The sequence below is a fragment of the Boleophthalmus pectinirostris genome, unplaced genomic scaffold, assembly GCF_026225935.1.
Source record: "Boleophthalmus pectinirostris isolate CB_2022bp ecotype Guang Dong unplaced genomic scaffold, ASM2622593v1 HiC_scaffold_13, whole genome shotgun sequence".
Taxonomy (NCBI): domain Eukaryota; kingdom Metazoa; phylum Chordata; class Actinopteri; order Gobiiformes; family Gobiidae; genus Boleophthalmus; species Boleophthalmus pectinirostris.
The window spans coordinates 3,296,952-3,324,566 of record NW_026571036.1 but is presented as its reverse complement, the minus strand read 5'-3'; the positions used below and the strand labels follow the sequence as shown (position 1 = coordinate 3,324,566).

At 43.8% G+C, this 27,615-nt stretch overlaps 1 protein-coding gene across 1 annotated transcript in view; it reads left to right on the top strand.

Moving 5' to 3' along the window:
- The window catches only part of LOC110172686 (rho-associated protein kinase 2-like), a 168,337-nt gene that overhangs the window by 62,517 nt on the left and 78,205 nt on the right, over nucleotides 1-27,615 (top strand). The window contains exons 10-12 of the mRNA XM_055149584.1: nucleotides 13,520-13,679; nucleotides 19,731-19,842; nucleotides 25,195-25,274. Coding sequence (XP_055005559.1) covers nucleotides 13,520-13,679; nucleotides 19,731-19,842; nucleotides 25,195-25,274 — 352 coding nt within the window. The remainder of the gene's footprint in view (nucleotides 1-13,519; nucleotides 13,680-19,730; nucleotides 19,843-25,194; nucleotides 25,275-27,615) is intronic.

Sequence of the window (27,615 nt, the reverse complement as noted above, 5' to 3'; positions counted from 1 at the left end):
TTTATTTATGTTGGATTACTTTTATATGTTTTATTTTTTCATGTATGCTTTTTATTTTATTTATTTATTTATTTATTTATTTCTTGAAAGCATATTTTCTCTGTCATATTATTGTTACCTTATATTCCATCTTTTAGACCTAGTTCAGTCCTGGTTTAGACCTGGTTTAGACCTGGTTTAGTCCTGGTTTAGACCTGGTTTAGACCTGGTTTAGTCCTGGTTCAGTCCTGGTTTAGTTTTGGTTCAGTCCTGGTTTAGTTTTGGTTTAGTCCTGGTTCAGTCCTGGTTTAGTTTTGGTTTAGTCCTGGTTTAGTCCTGGTTCAGTCCTGGTTTAGTTTTGGTTTAGTCCTGGTTTAGTCCTGGTTCAGTCCTGGTTTAGTTTTGGTTCAGTCCTGGTTCAGTCCTGGTTTAGTTTGGGTTTAGTCCTGGTTCAGTCCTGGTTCAGTCCTGGTTTAGTTTGGGTTTAGTCCTGGTTTAGTCCTGGTTTAGTCCTGGTTCAGTCCTGGTTTAGTCCTGGTTTAGTCCTGGTTCAGTCCTGGTTTAGTCCTGGTTTAGTCCTGGTTCAGTCCTGGTTCAGTCCTGGTTTAGTCCTGGTTCAGTCCTGGTTCAGTCCTGGTTTAGTTTGGGTTTAGTCCTGGTTTAGTCCTGGTTTAGTCCTGGTTCAGTCCTGGTTCAGTCCTGGTTCAGTCCTGGTTTAGTCCTGGTTTAGTCTTGGTTTAGTCCTGGTTTGGCTTGGCAGTTGCGGCGTGTTTGTATTTATACTAAGGACGCTGGTTTAATCCTGTTTTTTTAGTCCTCGTTTAGTCCTGGTTCAGTCCTGGTTCAGTCCTCGTTTAGTCCTGGTTTACTGTGATTGGTCGAACACATCTGTCACTCAAAACCGGGTCACAACAGACGCCTTTTCACACCTCAAATGAAACAACTTTAAATATTCGTCCTGCTCTTTCGTCTCTGCGCTCCCTCCTCCTCCTCCTCTTCCTCCTCTTCTTCCTCTTCTTCTTCGCTCTTTCCTGTGTGAAGAGGCAGGTCCTGGAGGAAGTGTGGCCCGAACAGAGGCTCTGTGTCTGGGCACGGCGCCGCACAGACGCCCCCCCCTCTCTCTCTGGAGCTCGGGTGGATCGGATTAAAACGCGCTCCGGGTCAGGGGTCTGCGGCGCGCGACCCGACCACCGCCGCAACCCTGTACCCCCGACTCCCCGACTCCCCGACTCCCGACTCCCGCCCGCTCCTGGTTGGGGGAAAAAGTGACAAAGTGAAAACACGGAACATCCACGCTCACCGGGAATAAAGAAAAACTCTGGAATTATTTGAGTTTGAAGTCACTGCTCCACACCTGTTTAACCACAATGGCTGCATTTTATTTCCAAACTCATTAATATTCTCCTTTGAGTTTACATGGAAATAATCATTCCGAATTGAGGTCTACATGGAAAACTTGTTAAATCTCCATTTACTGGGGAATATTCCGTGTATCATTTGTTCATTCGTGTTTCAAAATAAAACCAAAAATAAGAAAACGAAAAAACTACTATTTTTTTTTAAATTATTTGTCGCCAAAACCAAAAGGAAAAAACAGATAACGATTCGTTTTTTCAGTTTTCGCTTTTATGTTTAAATGAAAAATGGAAAAAACGGATAACGGACGTTTCTGTGACTTAAACTGCGACGCCGGACTTTTGTGACGCATACAGATTTACCACTTTACGAGAGGTGAGGAATAAAGTCTTCTCATTTATTTTCGCTCTATACCGAGTTTGTATTTTTGCGTCTCTGTGTCCGTTAGAGGAACACAAGCAATATCCTACGCGTGTCATTAGACATTTGACTAAACCAGGTCTAAACTAGGACTAAATCAGGATTAACCAGCACTGAATGTCAGGACGGGCCCAGAGGTTCGCCCATGAACTGAGACCGGGACCAAAGCAGGACTGAGACCGATTTAGTCCTGTTTTAGTCCTGGTTTAGTCCTTGTTCAGTCCCACAAAAGGGACCCAGACAGACGCCACGAGATTGACGACATGGCGACGTTTACAGCTCTTATCTGATTGGTCGGTGCGCGGTCTACAACTTCCAGGGTTCTTGTAAAACGTCTAGTGTTTTCTGATTCCTGATCTAGACCCTGGAGAGAAATTAAATTGAGCGGAGACACTAGGGGGCGCCAGCCAGTGAGTTAAGGCTTTTTGCACTCAGAATATGAAAATACATCTTGCGTCTTGCTGCACTTAAAACAAGAAAAACAACAACTTTTTGCACTTTAAAATAAGAAACAGAATCAAATGTTGCTTGAATTAAGAAAAACACACTTAGGCTACGTTCAGACTGCAGGGCTTAACGCTCAATTCCGATTTTTTTGTGAAATCCGATGTTTTTGCGAGGTCGTTCACATTTCCAATTAAATGCGACTTGTCTGTGACTCCAGTGTGAACAGTTAAACGGCCCGAAAAGTGTCTCGCACATGTGACACTGGAGACACGACGACGTCAACCGCAGCGAGCGTCTCTGTGTTTACGGAAGTTGTCCAAACATGGACGCAGCATTGAGCACCTGGAGATTTTACAGTTCCGGTTTCCGTGTAGGTGGATGAATGCGCTTTGGTCGTTCAGACTGAAGTCACATGTCAAAAGATCAGATATGTATCAGTTTCAGGAGCACATATCCAAGTGTCCTGGGTCACATTTGAAAAAATCGGATCTGTGTGGTTCAGACTGACATTAAAAGATCAGATACAGGAACATTGAAGCCAAAAAATCGGATTTGGGTCACTTCAGGCTCCAGTCTGAACGCAGCCTTATTCCATCGGTCGATAATTTGACTTGTCAAGTCGAATCGACTCAAATAAAGTAAAATGTTCTTAATTTAAGTCATTTTAACTTGGGTAGATACAGTTTTTTGCAGTGTGGTCTGGTGACTTGTGTGTGTTTTGTGTGTTTGTGTGTTTTGTGTGTTTGTGTGTTGTTTCTCTGCTGTAGAAGTTTTGTTGAACACGTCGTTTCCGTCGTGTCTGATTTGTTTCGGGAAAAAGCGTCGCTGGTGATGAGAGAGAGAAACAGAGAAAGAGAGAGAGAGAGAGAGAGAAACCATCGTGAGCTTGGTTCCCGAGGTCACAGAGGGTCACACAGCTGGAGAGTGAGAGTGTGTGTGTGTGTGTGTGTGTGTGTGTGTGTGTGTGTGTGTGTGTGTGTGTGTGTGTGTGTGTGTGTGTGTGTGTGTGTGTGTGTGTCTGCGCCGCAGTGATGAGACGAGGGCCCTAATGAGAGAGAGAGAGAGAGAGAGAGAGAGGGGCCCCTAGTGACACTACTCCCTCTCTCCTCTCTCTGCTCCTGTTCTCTCTCTTTCCTCTCCATCTCTCTCCTCTCCTTTTCTCCCTCTCTCTTCTCTCTATCTCTCTCCATCTCGCTTCTCTTCTCTCCCTCCCTCTCTCTTTTCTTCTCTCTGCTCTCTCTCTGTCCATCTCTCTCTCTCTCTCTCTCTTCTCTCTCTCTCTCTTCTTCTCTCTCTCTCTCTATCTCTCTCCATCTCTCTCTCTCTCTCCATCTCTCTTCTCTCTCTCATCTCTTGCCCTCTCTCTCCCTTCTATCCCTTTCCTCTCTTCTCTCCCTCTCCATCTCTTACTCCTCTCCCTTCTCTCCATTTCTCTCCCTCTCTCTTCTCTTATCCCCCCCTTCTCTTGCACCCTCCTTCTCTCTTCTCTCCATCTCTGCTCCTCTTTCTCTCTCTTCTCTCCGTCTCTGCTCCTGTTGTCTTTCTCTCTCTTCTCTCCATCTCCATATCTTACCCCCTCCCTCTTCTCTCTCTTCTCTCTCCATCTCTTGCTCCATCTTCCCTCCCCCTCTCTTCTCTTATCCTCTTTCTCTCTTCTCTCCATCTCTCTTCTCTTCTCACCTCTCTCTCTTCTCTCCATCTCTCTTCATCTCTCTTCTCTCCATCTCTCTCCATCTCACTTCTCTTCTCTCCCTCCCTCTCTCTTTTCTTCTCTCTGCTCTCTCTTCTCTCCATCTCTCTTCTCTCTCTCCATCTCTTGCCCTCTCTCTCCCTTCTCTCCATTTCTCTCCCTCTCTCTTCTCTTATCCCCCCTTCTCTTGCACCCTCCTTCTCTCTTCTCTCCATCTCTACTCCTCTTCTCTTTCTCTCTCTTCTCTCCATCTCCATATCTTTCCCCTCTCTCCTTCTCTCTCCTTCTTCTCTCTTCTCTCCATCTCTCTTCTCTCTATCTCTCTTCTCTCTATCTCTCTTCTCTCTCTCTCTCTCTCTATCTCTCTTCTCTCTCTCTCTCTTCTCTCTCATCTCTCTCTCTCTCTCTCTCTCTTCATCTCTCTTCTCTCTCTCTCTCTCTTCATCTCTCTTCTCTCTCTTCTCTCTCTCTCTCTCTCTCTCTTCTCTCTATCTCTCTTCTCTCTCTCTCTCTCTCTCTCTATCTCTCTTCTCTCTCTTCTCTCTATCTCTCTTCATCTCTCTTCTCTCTATCTCTCTCTTCATCTCTCTTCTCTCTATCTCTCTTCATCTCTCTCTTCTCTCTTCTCTCTTCATCTCTCTTCTCTCTCCATCTCTACTCCTCCTCTCTCTTCTTCTCTCTCTTCTCTTATCCCCCCCTTCTCTTGCACCCTCTCTTCTCTCTTCTCTCCATCTCTGCTCCTCTTTCTCTCTCTTCTCTCTTCTCTCCATCTCTTGCTCTGTCATTATCAGACCACTAGCAGAGAGGATGCTGGGAATCGGAGCCACAGGGGTTGTTGGTTGTTGGTTGTTGGTTGTTGGTTGTTGGTTGGTGGTTGTTGGTCGGTTCTTCTCTTCACGCTCCTCGTCTGTTTCTCAGGGTCTGGAGCTGATGTGGGCATCAGTCACATGCGAGGTCCATAATTAGGTCCATAAAGACGAGGTCCATAACGAGGTGTGCGGGCCTCGGCAGGGACTCGGCAGGGACTCGGCAGGGACTCGGCAGGGCCTCGGCAGGGACTCGGCAGGGACTCGGCAGGGGGCTGTCTGCAGTGTGTCTTTGTGCGGGAGCGTTCAGTGCGTCTGACAAAACAAACACACTGACAGAAAACCACCTTCACTTCTAACGTTCGATTAGTCACGTTTAGACTCATTATGTTTCGAGTGCAGTTACCGTATTTTTCAGAGTATAAGTCGCACCAGAAAATGTGTAATGAAGAAGAAAAAAACATAAGTCGCACTTTTTGGGGGAAATTTATTTGATCAAATCAGCGGCTACGTTCAGACTGCAGGGCTTAACGCTCAATTCCGATTTTTTTTTTTTTTTAAATCCGATGTTTTTGCGAGGTCGTTCACATTTCCAATTAAATGTGACTTGTATGTGACTCCAGTGTGAACATTAAACGGCCCAAAAGTGTCCCACATGTGACACTGGAGACACGACGACGTCAACCGCAGCGAGCGTCTCTGTGTTTACGGAAGTTGTCCAAACATGGACGCAGCATCGAGCACCTGGAGATTTTAAAGTTCCTCTCGTACCGAAGCCAGAACATGAACAACTTACTTGTTTTAAGGAGGAGATTGAGAAGGAGAAGGACGAGGTTTTTGGTCGTGGTGTTTTGTGGGACAGCGGCAGCGACGTCCGTTGAAAGGAACGTGTGGATGTGGAGACGGAGCCAAGAGTGGTGAGTGGTGATGTGAGTTCATTAACAATTTTCACCTACTTCAGTGCAGAATAGTGACGTTTGTGTCTTGTTGATAACGTGTAGGTGGATGAATGCACTTTGGCCGTTCAGACTGAAGTCACATGTCAAAAGATCAGATATGTATCAGTTTCAGGAGCACATATCCAAGTGTCCTGGGTCACATTTGAAAAAATCGGATCTGTGTGGTTCAGACTGACATTAAAAGATCAGATACAGGAACATAGGGGCCAAAAAATCAGATTTGGGTCACTTCAGGCTGCAGTCTGAACGCAGCCCGAGACCAGGAGCAGACATTTCCTGTGTAAAGTCAAGTTGTAGTAAAAACAATAGAAGAGAGAAGAACAGACCTCGGGTTAGACCTGGTTTAGATCTGGCTTTGACTTGGTTTAATCCAGGTCCTGATTCTGATCATGGTTTAGACCTGGTTTAGACCTCAGTTAGACCTAGACTTGGTTTAGGACAACTTCCAGTTCAGACCTGGTTTAGACGGGGACTAGACCTGGTTATATTTACTGAATTATTCGGGTCTTTCTGAATCCCGACAGGATGGTTTCGGTGTCACTGAAATCCAGGCTCCAAACTTTCTTTCTGCTGCTCGATTTCCGTTTTCAGCTGCAGATTTCACGACTCGCAGTTTGTAAATCTGCAGAATCTGATTTTGTTTTCGGGGGCATTTGTGTTCAGTCTTCTCAGTCTTTGTCTTTATAAGTTTGTTTAAATGTTAAATCGTTCAGTGGTGCAGAAGTAACGGTGCGATCGACTGACATGATACAGACAGGACAGAGGCTCTTTCTGCAGGAGACATGCGCAGTAGAGCCAAGTGACAGTGGTGCAGGAGGAACAGGAGCAGCAGATCCTCACACACAAGACTAGAACCTCTCCACACTTCACCAAAAACATTTTAATACAGAAGAAGTCACACTGGAAACACACAAACCATGAAAAAAGTGACACTTAAAGTCCAAAAAATAGAGTCTGTAATTCTGAAAAATATAGAAACACAGTGAGTGGGCTTGCATCTCCACAAACGTGACCTTTATTTGTCCTGGAGGAGACGCTTGTTGACTGTAATGTTCCACAGTATGGGCTAAAATGAGCTCTGTCTCCATGGAGAATGTTATGAAGTTTAGTTTATCTTTTTGATGTTCCACCTCCAGTTACACACTGCACCTTTAAGTATCCACATAAATAAAAGTAGAATGAGGAGTGTCTTCAGTCCCTGTAGGAGGGAGAGCGGGAGAGTATTGATTAAAGTCGATGATGACACTAAATTTTGACCTTTAACCTTATTCTGTAGTCGACTTTAAACAGATAACAGATAACCAGCAGGTGGAGCCAGCGGATCATGATTATGACAAGAGATTTGCACTGAACACTGGAGTTCAAACGCTGTTCAGAAAATGTTCTAGATCATTGTTTCCCAAAGACTGAGTTGTGACCCTCAGGTGCGTCGCAAGAGATTTTTTTTTTTTTTGGGGGGGGGGGTCGTCTTGTCACGATCTGCATGTCGGTCTGTGATCTACAGCTCTGATCTGGGATCTTCTCGTCATTCTGGATCAGAATCTCCTGTCCTCAGTAGAGCCAGTGTTTTTATGCCAGGGGAGGGCCACAAAGGTTCTAAAATATGAGGTAAGGGCCGGAGCAGGAGCAGATGGATGGAGTTTTTACCTCACCCAAGGAGGTTATGTTTTTGCCGGCGTTTGTTTGTTTGTTTGTTTTTGTTTGTTTGTCTGTTTGTTTGTTTGTTTGTTTGTTTGTTTGTCTGTTTGTTTGTTAGCAACATAACTCAAAAAGTTATGGACCGATTTTGATGAAATTTTCAGGATTTGTTGGAAATGTGAAAAGGAAGAAGTGATTTCATTTTGGGGATGATCCGGAAGAAATCCTGGATTCTGGATCACTTTGAAATTTGAGTTAACATTGTGGTAAATGGGGCCAAAAATGTTGTTTCTCAATATCTGGGTTAATTATTGACCAAACCCCATGAAATTTGACTCAGGGATGGACAATGGGATCCTCTTTCATATTCCAAATTGAAAGATACGACCTTGGCGGAGTCTGCGCTCTCTGAGTGCTTTTCTCGTTTGGTTATCCACTCATTTAATAATCCATAATGGGATATGTAGAAAAAAATATCCCATGTTATTGAAATATCCCATAACTGAAAGTCATTACAAAACATTACAACAAAATATCTGGTTTACAGTATTTACTATTTACTGAAATGACTTTTAAAACACAAAAAAATTATTATTATTACTTTTTATGGCCATACCAGTTTGTCAAAGCCTGATCTCGTCAGGTCTCAGAGGCTCAGCAGGTCCAGGTCTGGTTTGTGCTTAAAAGGGAAACACTGTGAACATCAGGAGTCACGGGGGGCAACAGTGGCAAAAACTGCTGTTGTGTTATTAGGCAAGACACTTCACCCACATTGCCTTGTATGAAAGTGAGCGATGGTGGTGGTCGGAGGGACCGATGGCGCAGATTGGCAGCCTCACTTCCGTCAGTCTGTCCCAGGGCAGCGTGTTGAGTGAACGAACAATGATCTGTAAAGTTCTTTGAGGATCTTGAAAGTCGCTGTATAAATGCAATGATTAATTAATGTATTTATTCAGGTTCAGCAGCCGGATTAAAAAGATTAAAGGGCCAAAGTTTTCCCAACCCTGTTTTATGTTTATTCCTTTTACTACTACATTTCTGTGTGAAGTGGGATTTTCTGTGCTCACAAAAATGAAAACAAAGCACAGAAACAGACTGAACGCTGCGTCTGATCTGCTGCTGCGTCTCCTCCTGGAACACGCTACAAAAACACCGACAGGCCCAAATATCTCACTAGAAATGTTGAAATGTTAAGACACGATTTGTATCATTTCTAATCTTTTAGCAATTATTTTATTGACTATATTGCTGGTTCAGTTAAATGTTGAAAAGAAAAATATTTAAAGTCCAAATATTTGACTTATGGATCCTTTTATTGCTTAAAATTTGAGTAAAACTAATTGTTCAGAGACTCGATCTCTCAGTCGACAATAAAATATCCTCATTAATCGTCTCGAGGTGAAGCGGTCGACTTAAGTTGACAAGATGCTCTGAATGAAACAGAAGATTTTGCTAAATACATTGTCAACCAGGACTGAACCAGGACTGAACCAGGACTAAACCAGGACTAAACCAGGACTGAAACCAGGTCTAAACCAGGTCTGAACCAGGTCTGAACCAGGGCTAAACCAGGACTGAACCAGGACTGAACCAGGTCTAAACCAGGACTAAAACCAGGACTGAACCAGGGCTAAACCAGGACTAAACCAGGACTGAACCAGGACTGAACCAGGTCTAAACCAGGTCTGAACCAGGACTGAACCAGGTCTGAACCAGGTCTAAACCAGGACTGAACCAGGACTGAACCAGGTCTAAACCAGGTCTAAACCAGGACTGAACCAGGACTGAACCAGGGCTAAACCAGGACTAAACCAGGACTGAACCAGGGCTAAACCAGGACTGAACCAGGGCTAAACCAGGACTAAACCAGGACTGAACCAGGGCTAAACCAGGACTGAACCAGGGCTAAAACCAGGACTGAACCAGGACTGAACCAGGTCTAAACCAGGTCTAACCACCAGGTGAACCAGGACTGAACCAGGGCTAAACCAGGACTGGAACCAGGACTGAACCAGGGCTAAACCAGGACTAAACCAGGACTGAACAGGACTGAACCAGGTCTAAACCAGGTCTAAACCAGGACTAAACCAGGACTGAACCAGGGCTAAACCAGGACTGAACCAGGCTAAACCAGGACTAAACCAGGACTGAAACCAGGACTGAACCAGGTCTAAACCAGGTCTGAACCAGGACTGAACCAGGCTAAACCAGGACTAAACCAGGACTGAAACCAGGACTGAACCAGGGCTAAACCAGGACTAACTGAACCAGGAACCAGGACTGAACCAGGCTAAACCAGGACTGAAACCAGGACTGAACCAGGACTGAACCAGGTCTAACCAGGTCTGAAACCAGGACTGAACCAGGACTGAACCAGGAACCAGGAAACCAGGACTAAACCAGGACTGAACCAGGTAAACCAGGACTGAACCAGGGCTAAACCAGGACTGAACCAGGACTGAACCAGGAACTGAACCAGGACTGAAACCAGGTCTGAACCAGGACTGAACCAGGTAAACAGGTCTAAACCAGACTGAACCAGGTCTAAACCAGGTCTAACCAGAAACCAGGACCAGGAAACCAGGACTGAACCAGGGCTAAACCAGGACTAAAACCAGACTTGAACCAGGACTGAAACCAGGTCTAAACCAGGACTGAACCAGGACTGAACCAGGTCTAACCAGGTCTAAACCAGGACTGAACCAGGACTGAACCAGGTCTAAACCAGGTCTAAACCAGGACTAACCAGGACTGAACCAGGAAACCAGGTCTAAACCAGGACTGAACAGGACTAACAGGAAACCAGGTCTAAACCAGGACTGAACCAGGACTGAACCAGGTCTAACCAGGTCTAACCAGGTTACCAGGTAAACCAGAACCAGGTTAAACTAAGGTCTAAACCAGACTGAACCAGGACCAGTAAACCAGGTCTAAACCAGGTCTAAACCAGGGCTAAACCAGAAACCAGGAAAACCAGGACCAGGACTGAACCAGACTGAACCAGGACTGAACCAGGTCTAAACCAGGTCTAAACTAAACCAGGACTGAACCAGGACTGAACCAGGACTGAACCAGGGCTAAACCAAGTCTAAACCAGGACTGAACCAGGACTGAACCAGAAACCAGTAACCAGAAACCAGGACTGAACCAGGACTGAACCAGGGCTAAACCAGGACTGAACCAGGGCTAAACCAAGTCTAAACCAGGTCTGAACCAGGACTGAACCAGGTCTAAACCAGGTCTAAACCAGGTCTAAACCAGGTCTAAACCAGGTCTGAACCAGGACTAAACCAGGACTAAACCAGAACTAAACCAGGACTAAGATTTCAAAATCGAACGTTTTACGAAAAAACCTCTGGCGTCTAAAGGGTTCATGTTCAGTTACGCTCAAACCCACCTTTATTTTTTTGTGATTTACGAATAACGTCTATGGACTTGGATCGCGAAGGTTTGTGACTTTTAAAATATGGATCACCAGAAAAAAAGTTTCCAAAACACTGGACTCTAGACTTTTTTAGAGTTTCATGACCCAGCGGAGGAACAACTTCAAACCAAAAGCGTCCGTGTCGGTGTTGAACTTTGGTCTCACTTTGGCCTGGATCTGGTCTGACCTGGTGTGAAGTGTGCGTCCGTACGTCACACTGGGCCTTGTGTGGAGCGAGTCGTGTGTGTGTGTGTGTGTGTGTGTGTCGTGTGTGTGTGTGTGTGTGTTTGCGTTCGTGTGAGGTACAAAAGCTCCAGTGTGTGAAGTGCTGCGGTCAGCTCCTGCTCTTTAAATGACTCCACACATGTGCCGAGCAGAAACAGCACTCGCACACACACACACACACACACACACACACACACACGCACACGCACACGCACACGCACACGCACACACACACACACACGCACACACACACACACACGCACACACCAAAACTCGTCAGACCCTCCTCCTGTAATGTCGTAAAAGAAAACATCTGGACCAGAATTTGACAAATATAAACCAGACTGGAGTCGACTACTGACGCCATCTCATTTCTCTCCAGCGACGAGATCAGGAATCAGACCACACAAGACCAGGGGTGTCAAACATACGGCCCGGGGTCCAGATCCGGCCCTCCAAGACCTTTAATCTGGCCCTCGGTTGATTTTCTGCTCAAATATTTTAATTATATTTTCTGTTAAAATCTTGTTAATTTTCTGTGGTGTTTATCACAGCAGCGTCTCCAGCGTCTCTGTACGTGGCCCCTCCCACCAGAGCAGCACAAATGAAGACTTGTCTCTTTCCAAACGCTCTTAAAGGACGATCGTTTTGACTGTTGACCGTGACACCCTCATCAGAAAAATGTCCAACATGAGAAAAGTGGAGCCGAGTGCAGGATTTTACAACAAAAATTCACTTATTCCTATTTGCAAGTTCATGTTAAAACTTTGTGTTGAAATTGCATTTTTCTTAAAGTTTCAGGTTGTTCATAATATTATAATATTTTGTAAAAGAAAGAGTTCATCAATTAAAAAAGATTTCTGTAATAGATTTGCGTTTCTCTGCACAAATATTTGAATTTATTGTTATTTTTGGGGTTTATATGACATGAGTTTTCTGATCCGGACACCTTTGGGATCAAAGTCGGTTGGATACGGCCCCCGGACAGTGTTGGAAAGGTGACTTTTAAAATGTAATCCCCTACAGATTACAGATTACATACTCCAGAATGTAGTTTGTAACGTAATCCATTAAATTACTTAAAGTGAGTAATGTAATCTGAATACTTTGGATTACTTGATTTGCTGTAGAGAAGCAAAGACCAGGAGATTGTAACATAAGATGTTTTGTCTGATAAAAGAAAATAAAAAAGCCCAGACTTTAGTTAACCAGATTAAAAATATTATTGCTAGAAGACGAGGAGACACGTCCACACAGCAGGATTTAGTCCTGTTAAATCCTGTTTTAGTCCTTTTTAGTCCTGGTTTAGTCCTGGTTTTAGACCTGGTTTAGACCTGGTTTCCGGTGATGAGTGGAATTACCGAAGAAAAAAAAAGGGATATAGCCCAAAATGTGAAAACAGGAAAACAGGAAAATCCCACCGTGTAATCCGTTTATTTCAACAAAGTAACTGTAATCCAATTACCACTCACTGAAACAGTAACTGTAACTGAATATATATTGATAGCATTTATATAGAGCCTTTCAAGATCCCCAAAGCGCTTTACAATTCATTATTCAGTCACTCCACACTCAGTGGTGGTAAACTACTACTGTAGCCACAGCTGCCCTGGGGCAAACTGACGGAAGCGAGGCTGCCAGTCTGCACCATCAGGCCCCTTCGACCACCACCATCACTCACTCTCACACCACTTTCATACTAGGCAATGTGGGTGAAGTGTCTTGCCTAAGGACACCGCTGGCGCCCCAGAATACAGTTACTCATCATTTGTACTCTGATTACATAACTCCGGTACATGTAATCTGTTACTCCCCAACACGGCCCCCGGACCAAAATGAGTTCGACACCCCTGATGTAGTCGGTTTGCAAGAACTCCGGACGTTTTAGACGGCGCACCGGCCAATCAGCTGTGAAGCCGTGACGTCAAACTCGTGGCGTCTGTGTCCCTTTTGTGGAACAGCACAACAGTAAACAAAGCGTCGAGACGGACGTAGACGAAGACAGACATTCTGCGTTGGCGACGATTCCCGAGGTCGAGGATTTAAAGCTGCAACAAAGAGAATGTTTGGTGAATTTTATCAAAAGGAAAGACGTTATTGTCCTTCTTCCTACGGGATTTGGAGCATTACATACGTCACGCCCAAACAGCAGCGATTGGTTAAATAAAAAAAGTACCTGCCTTCTGTCGAGCGAATGAATCCTAATGCTGCGAGGTCGGACAGTTTCCACGAAATGAAACCGTCTAATGCAAATGTTCTTATCCACAGCATATTTAGAGGACATTTTGGTTACCATTTTACAACTTTCAAATTTTTCTGGGGTGACTGTGCCTCATATTTGCGCTCGACGTGCTGGTTTTACGCTTGTATACAGCAGTTTGAATGTGTAAATGTGTGTTTTTATGTGTGTTTTATGTTATTAAAATACCTTCTCACAGCGAGTGGAGTCACTTCTCCCCAGATCTGACCTGTACAACAATGGACCACTCCTAGAAAAGTTCCAAAAGTTTTTTTCTGTTTAGTTTAACGTGTAAAAACTCGTCGTAACTCTTCCGCGTGTGGTGTTTGTCTCCAGCCGTGGCCCCGGTCGTCCCCGAGCTGCACAGCGACATCGACACCAGCAACTTCGACGACTTCGAGGATGAGAAACGAGACGTGGAGACTTTCCCTCCGCCCAAAGCCTTCACCGGCAACCAGCTGCCCTTCATCGGCTTCACCTTCTTCAAAGAGGATCAGTGAGTATGAGGAGGAGGAGGAGGGGGGGTTTCCTGTAGTGACTCGGTATGTGCCCACTAACCAGAGGGTCACTGGTTGTTGTGGCGTGTGGAAGTGAATGAACAGTGGTGGTTGGATGTTTCCTGGCAGCCAGACCTGTTCTGTCTGTTTTTTGTTTTTGTTTTTTGTACAGAGGATCTCAATCTGGTCTCCACCTCCTCCTCTGTGCCTCAGGTTAAATTCAGACAGAACCGTCCAATCAGGTTTGAGTCTTAACCTGGAGACAGAGACACATCCAAGTTTGTCTCGTTCTCAGTTTATGGACAGAACACGCCTCAAAACATCCAGATTTCATTGCGTTTTCACAGCGTTTTGACAGTGTTTTGACAAGAGTTTTGACAGTTTTGACAGAGTTTTCAAAGCGTTGTAACAGAGTTTTGACAGAGTTTTGGCAGACTTTTCACTGTGTTTTGACAAGAGTTTTGACAGAGTTTTGACAGAGTTTTCACTGCATTGTAACAGAGTTTTGACAGAGTTTTCACTGCGTTGTAACAGAGTTTTGACAGTTTTGGCAGACTTTTCACTGCGTTTTGACAAGAGTTTTGACAAGAGTTTTGACAGAGTTTTGACAGAGTTTTCACTGCGTTGTACAAGAGTTTTGACAGAGTTTTGGCAGACTTTTCACTGTGTTTTGACAAGAGTTTTGACAAGAGTTTTGACAGAGTTTTGACAGAGTTTTGACAGAGTTTTGACAGAGTTTTCACTGCGTTGTAACAGAGTTTTGACAGAGTTTTGGCAGACTTTTCACTGCGTTTTGACAGAGTTTTGACAAGAGTTTTGACAAGAGTTTTGACAAGAGTTTTGACAAGAGTTTTGACAGAGTTTTTGACAAGAGTTTTGACACTGCGTTTTTTCAACAGAGTTTTCACAGAGTTTTCAAGAGTTTTCACAGCGTTTTCACTGCGTGTTTTGACAAGAGTTTTGACAAGAGTTTTGACAGTTTTCACTGCGTTGTAACAGAGTTTTGACAGAGTTTTGACAGAGTTTTCACTTTTGACAGAGTTTTGACAAGAGTTTTGACAGAGTTTTGACTGCGTTTTGACTGTGTTTTGACAGAGTTTTGACAGCGTTTTAAGAGAGTTTTGACAGAGTTTTCAGTGCGTTTTGACAGAGTTTTGACAGCATTTTGACAGTGTTTTGACAGAGTTTTGACAAGAGTTTTGACAAACGTTTTCACAGCGTTTTCACAGAGTTTTCACAGAGTTTTCACAGAGTTTTCACAGCGTTTTCACAGCGTTTTCACAGCGTTTATCAGAACCAGAGGGACCGTGTTTCTGAGTCGAGTGTTTTTATGTTTTGGGTTGAGTGAGTAACGACTACAGTTGTGAGGCTTGTCCAGTCTGTAAAGCTCAAACAAAAATAAGGTGTTATAAGTTTTTTTTTTAGACCGAATCATTTCGCTTGAACTTGGTGGTGACGGCTAAAATGTGACACTGCAAAACAATAACGTGTGCGTGGAGAGCAGCAGGTTAGTGAGCGTGTGAAGGCGTCTTGTGTGTGTAACAGTGCTCTCCTGTCCGCTCCACACTGGGGTCTTGTGCTCGGGTCCGGGTCCGGGTCTGGTCTTGGTTTTGGTCTGGTCTAAACCCGGAGCAGGAGCAGGGGCGGGGTTGTTGGAGAATGCCCACCTCTGTGCTCTCTGGGCTGGGCTCTGGGCGTCAGACTGGTCCCTTTGAGTCAGCGCTGATCCTCCTCGTCTCCGCGTGTGAATGGAGCAGTGTGACGAGAGCGGAATATTCAAGGGTTTTTGTGTTTTTTTTTATTTTATTAAGTGTTAAAAGAGGCACAAAGGGTTGTTTTTAGAGTTTAAAGGGCCCACAGTTTCCTCCTCGTCACAAACAGACCTGGACTTGTGTTTTGTTTCACACGTTTAACACAAAAAAACCTGCACATTTAGAATCCACATATCATTTGTTCATTTGTTTTTTCACAGCTATTTTCTTCTTTAGTTCTTTCCAAAACCAAAATGAAAAAAAAAACAACAACAAAACAAAACAAACAAAAAAAAAAAAAAAAACGGGGATAACGATGAGTTTTTTCAGTTTTTTTTCGATTTTGTGTTTAAATGAAAAATGGAAAAAACGTTTCCATGAATTAAACTGCAATGCTGGACTGAACCAGGACTAAAACCAGGACCGAACCAGGACTGACTGATCGGGACTGAGACTGGGACCAGACCAAGACCAGGACTGAGATTGGCAACGAGGCTAGGACTGAGACTGGTTTAGTTGGTTTAATCCTGGTTTAGTCCTGGTTTAGTCCTGGTTTAGTCCTGGTTCAGTCCTGGTTTAGTCCTGGTTTAGTCCAACTCTAGAGCTGGTTTAGTCCTCTTTTAGTCCTGTTTTAGTCTGTTTTAGTCCTGGTTTAGTCCTGGTTCAGTCCTGGTTTAGACCTGGTTCAGTCAGTCCTGGTTTCCTGGTTTAGTCCTGGTTCAGTCCTGGTTCAGTCCTGGTTTAGTCCTGGTTCAGTCCTGGTTTAGTCCTGGTTTAGTCCTAGTCCTGGTTCAGTGGTTCCTGGTTCAGTCCTGGTTCAGTCCTGGTTTAGTCCTGGTTCAGTCCTGGTTCAGTCCTGGTTCAGTCCTGGTTCTAGTCCTGGTTCAGTCCTGGTTCAGTCTGGTTCAGTCCTGGTTTAGTCCTGGTTCAGTCCTGGTTCAGTCCTGGTTAGTCCTGGTTCAGTCCTGAGTCCTGGTTCAGTCCTGGTTCAGTCCTGGTTTAGTCCTGGTTTAGTCCTGGTTAGTCCTGGTTCCTGGTTCAGTCCTGGTTTAGTCCTGGTTCAGTCCTGGTTTAGTAGTCCTGGTTTAGTCCTGGTTCAGTCCTGGTTCAGTTCTGCATCACAGTTTAAGTCACGTAAAGGGAAACTTCCATTATCCGTTTTTTTTTCCATTTTTCATTTAAACACAAAATCAAAAACTGAAAAAAAAAAATAAATAAAAAAACAACAAAACATCCCTCATCTTTATCTGTTTTTTCATTTTGGTTATTTTGAGAAACGCATGAACGAATGACACACGGATTATTTAGGCCGAACATTTTGAGTTTTGGAAATGTAAACAAACTAATCATAATAATAAATAATAAAGAGTTACTCAAACATGTGTGAATGAAACAAAAACACAACTCCAGGTCTGTTTTTGAGAAGTTAACAACATTATAATTATGTTTTAAAGCTCACAAGAGTCAATTTTGTGTAATATCGTTCCTTTAAACATGTTTTTTTCCCACATCAAAAACACACACAGCTGTATTTTTATTAAAAACTCTTAAAAATAGAAAGTTAAAACCACACTGCGGAGCATTCCTTACAGACACAGATAAACTTTGTCATTTTCTGGAAGACTGAACCCAAAGGAAGAAGCAGAAGGAGATTCTAATGTCTCTGGTCTGGTCATGTTTGTGGAGATGCAAGCCCCACTAAAACTAAGAACACATGAAAAAAACAAAACAAAAACATGCTTTTATTTAGTTTTTTAAAGTGCACACAGCTTCCAACTCTAGAGCTGGTTTAGTCCTGTTTTAGTCCTGGTTTAGTCCTGTTTTAGTCCTGTTTTAGTCCTGGTTTAGTCCTGTTTAGTCCTGTTTAGGACCTGGTTTAGACCTGGTTTAGACCTGGTTCAGTCCTGGTTTAGTCCTGGTTCAGTCCTGGTTTAGAGTCCTGGTTTAGTCCTGGTTTAGTCCTGGTTTAGTCCTGGTTCAGTCCTGGTTCAGTAGTCCTGGTTCAGTCCTGGTTTAGGTTCAGTCCTGGTTCAGTCCGGTTGGTTTAGTCCTGTTTTAGTCCTGGTTCAGTCCTGGTTCAGTCCTGGTTGTCCTGGTTCAGTCCTGGTTTAGTCCTGGTTCAGTCCTCCTGGTTCAGTCCTGGTTCAGTCCTGGTTCAGTCCTAGTTCCTGGTTCAGTCCTGGTTTCCTGGTTAGTCCTGGTTTAGTCAGTCCTGGTTCAGTCCTGGTTCAGTCCTGGTTTCCTGGTTAGTCAGTCCTGGTTTAGTCCTGGTTCAGTTTAGTTCAGTCCTGGTTCAGTCCTGGTTCAGTCCTGGTTCAGTCCTGGTTTAGTCCTGGTTCAGTCCTTTAGTCCTGGTTCAGTCCTGGTTCAGTCCGGCTTCACAGTTTAAGTCACGTATTCTAATGTCTCTGGTCTGGTCATGTTTGTGGAGATGCAAGCCCCACGCACAGTAAGAACACATGAAAAAAACAAAACAAAAACATGCTTTTATTTGGTTTTTTAAAGTGCACACAGCTTCTCTGGGGTCATGTGGATCGTAGCAGCGCGGAGCTCAAATGACCTGCACTACGAACCATCTGTTCCCTCTAAATATATTTCATGTTATATTTAGCCGTTTGAAGCCCACACACTTTCTAGGCACAAACCGCAGATCCACGACGGCCACTAGAGGGCGCCCGCGCCTCTTTCACTTTGTGTTAATGTGAGAGATTAAATGGACTCTGGTCACGCTTACGTCACGAAAGCGGGAGACGTTTGGAGACGTGCGGGTGACGACTGCGATCTGGGAAAAACCAAACCACACCAACTTTATTTACAAAGCACTTTAAGAACTTTACAGCTGGTCAAAGTGCTGTACACGAACACAGGACAGACAAGAACGATCGCAGTAACTCAGTACACAAGACAAGTACTACAAAACAGAGAAAACAATAAGATACTCAACAACAAGTAAGGGCGACCTGAGGGAGCGTAAGGGTGTAAGGGTGACCTGAGTAAGGGTGACCTGAGGGAGAGTAAGGGTGACCTGAGGGAGCGTAAGGGTGACCTGAGGGAGCGTAAGGGTGACCTGACCTGAGGGAGCCTGAGGTGAAGGGTGGGAGAGGTGACCTGAGGGAGGGTGACTGAGGTAAGGGTGACCTGAGAGTGTAAGGGACCTGAGGAGCGTAAGGAGTGAGAGGTGTAAGGTGACCTGAGTGCGTAAGGGTGACCTGAGCGTGTCGTGTCAGAGGGAAGGGACCTGAGGTGACCTGAGGGAGTGTAAGGGTGACCTGAGCGTGTCGAGGGAGCGTAAGGGTGACCTGAGGGAGTGTAAGGGTGACCTGAGCGTGTCGAGGGAAGTGTAAGGGTGACCTGAGCGTGTCGAGGGAATGTAAGGGTGACCTGAGCGTGTCGAGGGAGCGTAAGGGTGACCTGAGAGTGTAAGGGTGTCGAGGGAGTGTAAGGTGACCTGAGCGTGTCAGAGGGAGTGTAAGGGTGACCTGAGAGTGTAAGGGTGACCTGAGCATGTCAGAGGGAGTGTAAGGGTGACCTGAGCGTGTCGAGGGAGTGTAAGGGTGACCTGAGAGTGTAAGAGTGACCTGAGAGTGCGTAAGGGTGACCTGAGGGAGCGTAAGGGTGACCTGAGAGTGTAAGGGTGACCTGAGGGAGCATAAGGGTGACCTGAGACTGTCAGAGTTCCTTGCGTTTGCACCTCTTCAAAAACTTTGCTGTGCGTTTTGTTTCATTGGATCATTCAGAAATAAATCCATATAAAAACGTTGCACGATTTGGGGAAAAAACATGTGACACTGGGATTTATGTTTGTGTGATCGGATTCTGTTCAAAGTTCACATTGTAAACGTTCTGACATTAACGGACCAATCGTCTCTCTGATTGGTTAATCCGCCTGTCAATCACGCCTATCAGGAATCGCGGAGACGTCATGTATCTCCAGACCACACACCTTTGTAAAAAAAAAAAAAAAAAAAAAGATTATAAAAGTGTGAGGTCTTGTCTTGCAGGGAAACAGTAGAGGGCGCTGCAGCTGCGTCATGAGAGAGAGAGAGAGCGTCTGTGAAGTCTGTTTATTAGTGATGTGTGCAGTAAAAAAAAAAAAGAAAACAAAAAAAACAGTGCTGGGGTTGATATAACTTTATGGGAGATTTTAAACCAGGTCAACAAATCTGAAACAAATCTGTCTCCAGCTCAGGTTAAACTCTAGAGATTCTGTTGCTCTCAAACTGATTAGTCTGGTCAGGATGTGGTTGAAGGTTGAATTCCCGCTCTCATGCTGCACGTGCTGTTGTTGTTGTGTTGCAGGCTGCTGAGGGGGGGTGAGGACTTTGAGGAGGAGGAGGAGGAAGAAGAGAACTGTAAAGACCGGACGGAGGAGAAGAAGGACAAAGAGAAGAACGCAGACAAGAACTCTGAGGTGAGACACGAGTGCTCTGACGGACGCAAGGGTCAGTGTTGGCTACTGTTTTTGAGATTAAGAAAACAGAAGAACAGCGAGAGACTCACCTGGGCCGGAATAACGGTTTTAAAATGTAGGGATGCAACAATAACCAAAATCATCAGAAGTTCTCACAATGAGTGCGTTTACATGCACATCAATAACCCGGTTATTAGCCATATCCCGGTTCTGTCAGTATTCATGTTACTGCGTTTACATGCGCACTGAGAAACCGGGACACTCATATCCGCGTGTACATGATCAAATGGAGTATCCCGGTTTCTTGACATAATCTTACAAATGCGCAGGCGCAAAAATTAACTTAAATCGATTTAATAAACCAGGAAAAATACAAACCGTGAGCTCCTTTAGCATAAGAAGCTAAGGAGCTACGAGATCTCCCACAATCCACTGTGCAGATTCTTCATTAAAATCTTCTGCATAAATAAACTCAACTTTACAACATATAAACCATAAACACTATAGACACATCAGCCCGTTTGATCAGATCATTCAGCTGTGATCACATTTGTTTACGTTTTACAGAAACGAAACTTAAGACCGTTTGGCTAATTAGCATAAACTGTTAGCGGCGATAAAAACAACTCGCTCCTTGCGCCGCTGATGCGATCAGTTTCTTTTGGACTAAATGACACGACTCTGTGGATTATGTGTGTTATTTCTGTGACAGAAGAGGCGCTAATGATGGTAAGTGTGTTCTGTGTGTGTGTTGTATAGGAGATAGTTCATGTTTTAGCTTTTCAGCGTCACACGAGTGCAGGTTGTACATGTGCAGGTTTAGCGCAGCTCTTTATTTTACAGTCATTTCACTCGTTTGGTCACTTTATTTATGTTGGTCAATTTATTTATGTCACTACTTGTTGTGGTGAAAGGCTGGAAAGTGTCTTTTGGACGCATGCGCACTCAACTTTATGTTGCAGTAACCGGGGATACTGCGTTTACATGCCACAAGTAACCCGGTTACTTATCGGAATAAACCAGCTACAGTAACCCGGTTTCTAATAACCGGGTTACTGAAACCGGGTTACTGCGTTTACATGCACCATCAAGAAACCGGGATACTCAAAAAACCCGATCATAACCGGGTTATTGATGTGCATGTATACGCACTCAATAATATCGTGGACCATCACAATATATCGAATTGTGGCGCGGAGCAAATTCAGTTTGTCGACTGGACAAAAGTTAGTTTGTTTGAAGACGTTTCGCAGCTCATCCAAGCTGCTTCTTCAGTTTTGAAGCAGACCTAGAAGACTTAATGAACCTCATTGGGAGGGTCCTGGATCACCTGGACTGACCATCTGAGACAGAACCTCCACCCTGAGTCCCTCCCAGCCCCCACATCTGTCATCATCTGTAAATATCTTGATAATGAGTGATTACAGTAACCAGATTCAGTATGGCCCTGGATAACAGATTCTTTTTTTTTGTCTTGCAAAACTTACGCACAATAAACTCTTTTGTCACACTGCAAAAGGCTTTTTAATTAGCGCTTCAAATTAAAGTGCACATGACAGGTTTTTCTTATAATTTTTGACTTAATTTGGTATAATTAATAATAATAATTTGGGGATAATACCTGCTGTAATACATTATACTTTTGGCACAAATCAAGAAGCAATTTGTGAAGAAAACTGAAAATGACAGAAAGTAGAGAGAGCTTTACTAGAGCCTCCCGCATTTTAAGAAAGAACATATTTCTGATACGTCAAACATGATTTAAAAACACAGCAGCCCACGATGTCGATTCTGTATCGTCACATTAAATGATATGATATTTCGATATTTAAATGTTTTTGCAAATCCATAAAAAAAAAAAAAAACATTTGATAGACAGTGTTGGGAAGGTGACTTTTAAAATGTAATCCCCTACAGATTACAGATTACATCCCCCAAAATGTAGTTTGTAACATAATCCATTCATTTACTTAAAGTGAGTAATGTAATCTGAATACTTTGGATTACTTGATTTGCTGTAGAGAAGCTAAAGACCAGGAAATCATAACATAAGATGTTTTGTCTGATAAAAGAAAATAAAAAGCCCAGACTTTACTGAACCAAATAAAAAATATAATTGATAGAAGAAGAGGAGACACGTCCACACAGTACGGTTTAGTCCTGTTTTAATCCTGTTTTAGACCTGGTTTCGATCTAGTTAAGACCTGGTTTAGATCTAGTTTAGATCTAGTTTAGACCTGGTTTTAGTTTTTTAGTCCTGGTTTAGACCTGGATTTAGTCCTGGTTAAGACCTGGTTTTAATCCTCATTTAGTCCTGGTTTTAGACCTGGTTTAGTTTCTGGCAATGAGTGGAATTACTGGAAAAAAAAAAAAAAAAAAAAAAAAAGGGGATTTAGCCCAAAATGTGAAAACAGGAAAATCCCTCTGTGTAATCCATTTATTTCAACAAAGTAACTGTAATCCAATTACCACTCACTGAAACAGTAACTGTAACTGAATACAGTTACTCATCATTTGTACTCTGATTACATAACTCTGGTACATGTAATCTGTTACTCCCCGACACTGTTGATAGACCCAGTTTGGCTCCAGCTGCCCCGGTACGTGACATGTGCTCTGTCCTGAGTGACGTTAGTTAATAAAATCTGACACGGACGTGAAAACTCAGAACCTCCAGAAGCACTCACTGGGTTACACTTGTTTGTGAAATATAGGCGAGTTTCATTGTTGACAAAAGCGCACGGAATTATTTTGGTCGGCGGCAAGAAACACTAATTCAACATGACGGACGGAGCGAGAAAGCACGTAAAGGGTATTGATCCCGGTTATTTATCCACTCTAACGGCAGACGACCCAAGACCATTTGACCAGAAATTGGTCATAAGCATCGACGGACGACAAATCACCCTTTTCAACCCGACAAAAGGTGGACCAAACTAGGGATGGGCATGATTAATCGATAATTGATCATTAAGAATTTCATCGATTACGTTCATTTTAATCGACAAACCGAATGTATGTTTGTGTGTGTCGTGACCAAACAGGTGTGTACATGTGTCTCTGCATCAGAAGGAGCGAGACACAAACAGTGGGTCAGTCTGTAACGAACCGAAGCACAAATGTGGATTTAACGATGATTTGTACAAGAAATTCCACACTTTCCGTTGCGTTGGGACAAGTGTGAGTCCATGTGCACAGTGGCATAGTGGATAAGCAGCAGCACATATGTTTCTGTGTCCAGTGGGAAAAAGTTTTTCCAGGTGAGAGTCGCTCAATGTGGATGACGAGGCCCCGCCCCCCTCCCCCCGTACGCTGTCCTGGTTTTGACAAACACAAATCTGGTCACACTGACCTGTATTCACCTGAGTCATGTCTTTTAATCCAACACAAGTTGAACCACATCAGCGACACAAGAGCTGGAGTTTTATCTTCACTTAGTTTATGTAAATTAGTGATGTGGTTTTAAGTTTTGTTTCTGTGAGATTTGAACAAAACTGAATTAAACACATTATAATGTCAAACAGCTGATGTGGCTCTAGAGTCGTTATGTTTATATGTCGTAAAGTTGAATTTATTTATGCAGATTAGTGCAGATAGTAATAATAATGATGATCATTTTAATATAAAAACGTTAATGATTAATCGATAATCGATCGTTAATTCTTCCGAACGATCGATGAAGAAAATTTCATCGAATGCCCGTCCCTGGACCAAACCAAATTTCTGGTCAGAATCTCCAACTACCTGGACAAATATTCACTTGGGCGACATCCACAATGACTTGGTGGAAACTCCTGGGCCATTCACAGCAGAAAAGATGAAAACCTCCAAGAGTCTCGATGTGTTGTTGAACTTGTTGAGTCCACGGTTTGTTAGGATCTTCTACGTTTGCTCTGCGGATGTTTGAAAGACGTTTAATTCGCCGTTAGTGGTTCTTTTCACTCAGAACATGAAAAAGACATTTTCCTTCTTCCGTGCTTCTATTTGTGCATTTGATAATGCAGCAGGAATTTACCATTATCGGGAGAAATACGCGAGGTTACGCACTGTGTTTGACGCTACCGTGTTTCTTGCCTCCGACCAAAATATTTCCCAGCAGCAACGCGGTCTTTTAATAACAATGACGTCAGCTGAAACAATAAAAATCACACTTTAAATCTTCTCTGGTCTTGGCCTTGACGAAGCGTTTCTGTAGAGTTTTGTGTAGATCCGGTTCCGGTTTCGCCATCTGCTCTGTGGACTTTTGTTACTGCATAAAATCTAAAACACATTTGGGGTCAGCGTGTCTGTGTCTTCATCTGCTGTTTACATCCGCTGCGGGTCCAAACCAAACCCTCTACAGCTCACGAAACGGAGACGAGGCTTTTTACACCAGAACAATCCTACAGACGAGTCAGGATGTGAGGAGAGAGTCACGAATCACAAAAACACAAACTGAAACTACATTATTTCCTGTCAGTTTAACTCTAAAGCTCATTGAAAACCCACTAAACTCTTTTTAAATGTACAGCACAGGTGTCAAACATAAGGCCCGGGGGCCGGATCCAGCCCTCCAAGACCTTTAATGTGGCCCTCAGCTGATTTTCTACAAAAATATTTTAATCATATTTTCTATTAAAATCTTGTTAATTTTCTGTGGTGTTTATCACAGCAGCGTCTCCAGCGTCTCTGTACGTGGCCCCTCCCACCAGAGCAGCACAAATGAAGACTTGTCTCTTTCCAAACGCTCTTAAAGGACGATCGTTTTGACTGTTGACCGTGACACCCTCATCAGAAAAATGTCCAACATGAGAAAAGTGGAGCCGAGTGCAGGATTTTACAACAAAAATTGACTTATTCCTGTTTACATACAAGTTCATGTTAAAACATTGTGTAGAAATTGCATTTATCTTAAAGTTTCAGGTTTGTACATAATATTATAATATTTTGTAAAAGAAACAGTTCATCAGTTAAAAAAGATTTCTGTAATAGATTTGTGTTTCTCTGCACAAATATTTGAACTTATTGCTGTTTTTTAAGTATATATGACATGAGTTTTCTGATCCGGCCCCTTTGGGATCAAAGTAGGTTGGATTCGGCCCCTGGACCAAAATGAGTTTGACGCCCCTGATGTACAGTATTGTTAAAATCTTAAACCGCAGCAGGTACAAAGTCGACTGAAGCGCTGGAACTGAACCTGGACTAGACTTGTTTGACTCTTTAAAGCTCAAAAACTCGAAAAAAGAGGTCGAGCGGAGGAAGAGGGAAAACGGTTGTAGGTGAAATTGCAGGATGGAAGAGGGGAGAGAGAGTGTGTTTATATGAGTTTGATTGAGTTCTGATCCGTTCCTGTTGGTCCTTGTGTTTGTTCAGCTCCAGAAGAAGCTGCACGATCTAGAGCAGAAGTTGGACCATGAGATGCAGGCCAAGGACGAGCTGGAGAACAAGTGCAAGTAAGACACACACACACACACACACACACACACACACACACACACACACACACACACACACACACACACACACACACACATACACACACACACACACATACACACACACACACACACACACATACACACACACACACACACACTACACACACACACACACACACACACACACACACACATACACACACACACACACACACACACACACACACACACACACACACACACACACACATACACACACACACACACACACACACACACACACATACACACACACACACACACACACACACACACACACACATACACACACACACACACACACACACACACACACACACACACACACACACATACACACACACACACACACACACACACACACACATACACACACACACTACAGACACACACACACACACACACACACACACACACACACACACACACACACACACACACACACACACACACACACATACACACACACACACACACACACACACACACACACACACACACACACACACACACACACACACACACACACACACACACACACACACACACACACACACACACATACACACACACACACACACACACACACACACATACACACACACACACACACACACACACACACACACACACACACACACACACACACACACACACACACACACACACACACACACACACACACACACACACACACACACACACACACACATACACACACACACACACACACACACACACACACACACACACACACACACACACACACACACACACACATACACACACACACACACACACACACACACACACACACACACACACACACACACACACACACACACACACACACACACACACACACACACACACACACACACACACACACACACACACACACACACACACACACACACACACACACACACACACACACACACACACACACACACACACACACACACACACACACACACACACACACACACACACACACACACACACACACACATACACACACACACACACACACACACACACACACACACATACACACACACACACACACACACACACACACACACACACACACACACACACACACACACACACACACACACACACACACACACACACACACACACACACACACACACACACACAACACACACACACACACACACACACACACACACACACACACACACACACACACACACACACACACACACACACACACACACACACACACACACACACACACACACACACACACACACACACACATACACACACACACACACACACACACACACACACACACACACACACACATACACACACACACACACACACACACACACACACACACACACACACACACACACACACACACACACACACACACACACACACACATACACACACACACACACACACACACACACACACACACACACACACACACACACACACACACACACACACACACACAACACACACACAACACACACTCTCGCACAACATACACACACACACACACACATACCTCAAGTACACTACTGCACTATCTGAACTAGTACTCTGAAGTACTGTCTGAACTGTGTGAAAGAGGTGGGACTTTCAAGTCGTGACTTGGACTCGAGTCAGACTTGAGTCACTATTTTTCGGACTTGAGACTTGACTTGATAAAATGGACTAAGACTTGGGACTCGACTTGGACTTGAAGGTCAGTGACTTGGGACTTGAGTTGAATTGAGGCCTGTGACTTGAGAAGATTTTGAGAAGCACTTTTAAATCTGAATTCTTTCTATTCTGATCGTAATGATTCACTCTAAGATCTTGTCCAGACATTTAAAAAAGAAAAATTAACATTTCTATAACTCTTATATACTCTATAAATACTCATGTATAAATATACTATGATTTTTTTAAGTACATTTTATCTTAAAAGTGATAAATTGCAAAAATGTAAGCTGGTTTAAAGACTTGAAATGACTTGAAGCTCAAAACAGACGACTTGGACTTGACTTGGACTCATGGACCAGTGACTCGAGACTCGACTTGGACTTGCCTGTATTTGACTTGTTGACTTGACTCGGACTTGAGACTCGCAAAACAATGACTTGGTCCCACCTCTGCTGTGTGACACTAGTACTCTGCAATACTGACTGACCCGTGTGTGTTAGTAGTACTCTGAAGTACTATCTGCACTGTGTGATACTAGTACTCTGAAGTACTGTCTGCACTGTGTGATACTAGTACTCTGAAGTACTGTCTGCACTGTGTGATACTAGTACTCTGAAGTACTCTGAAG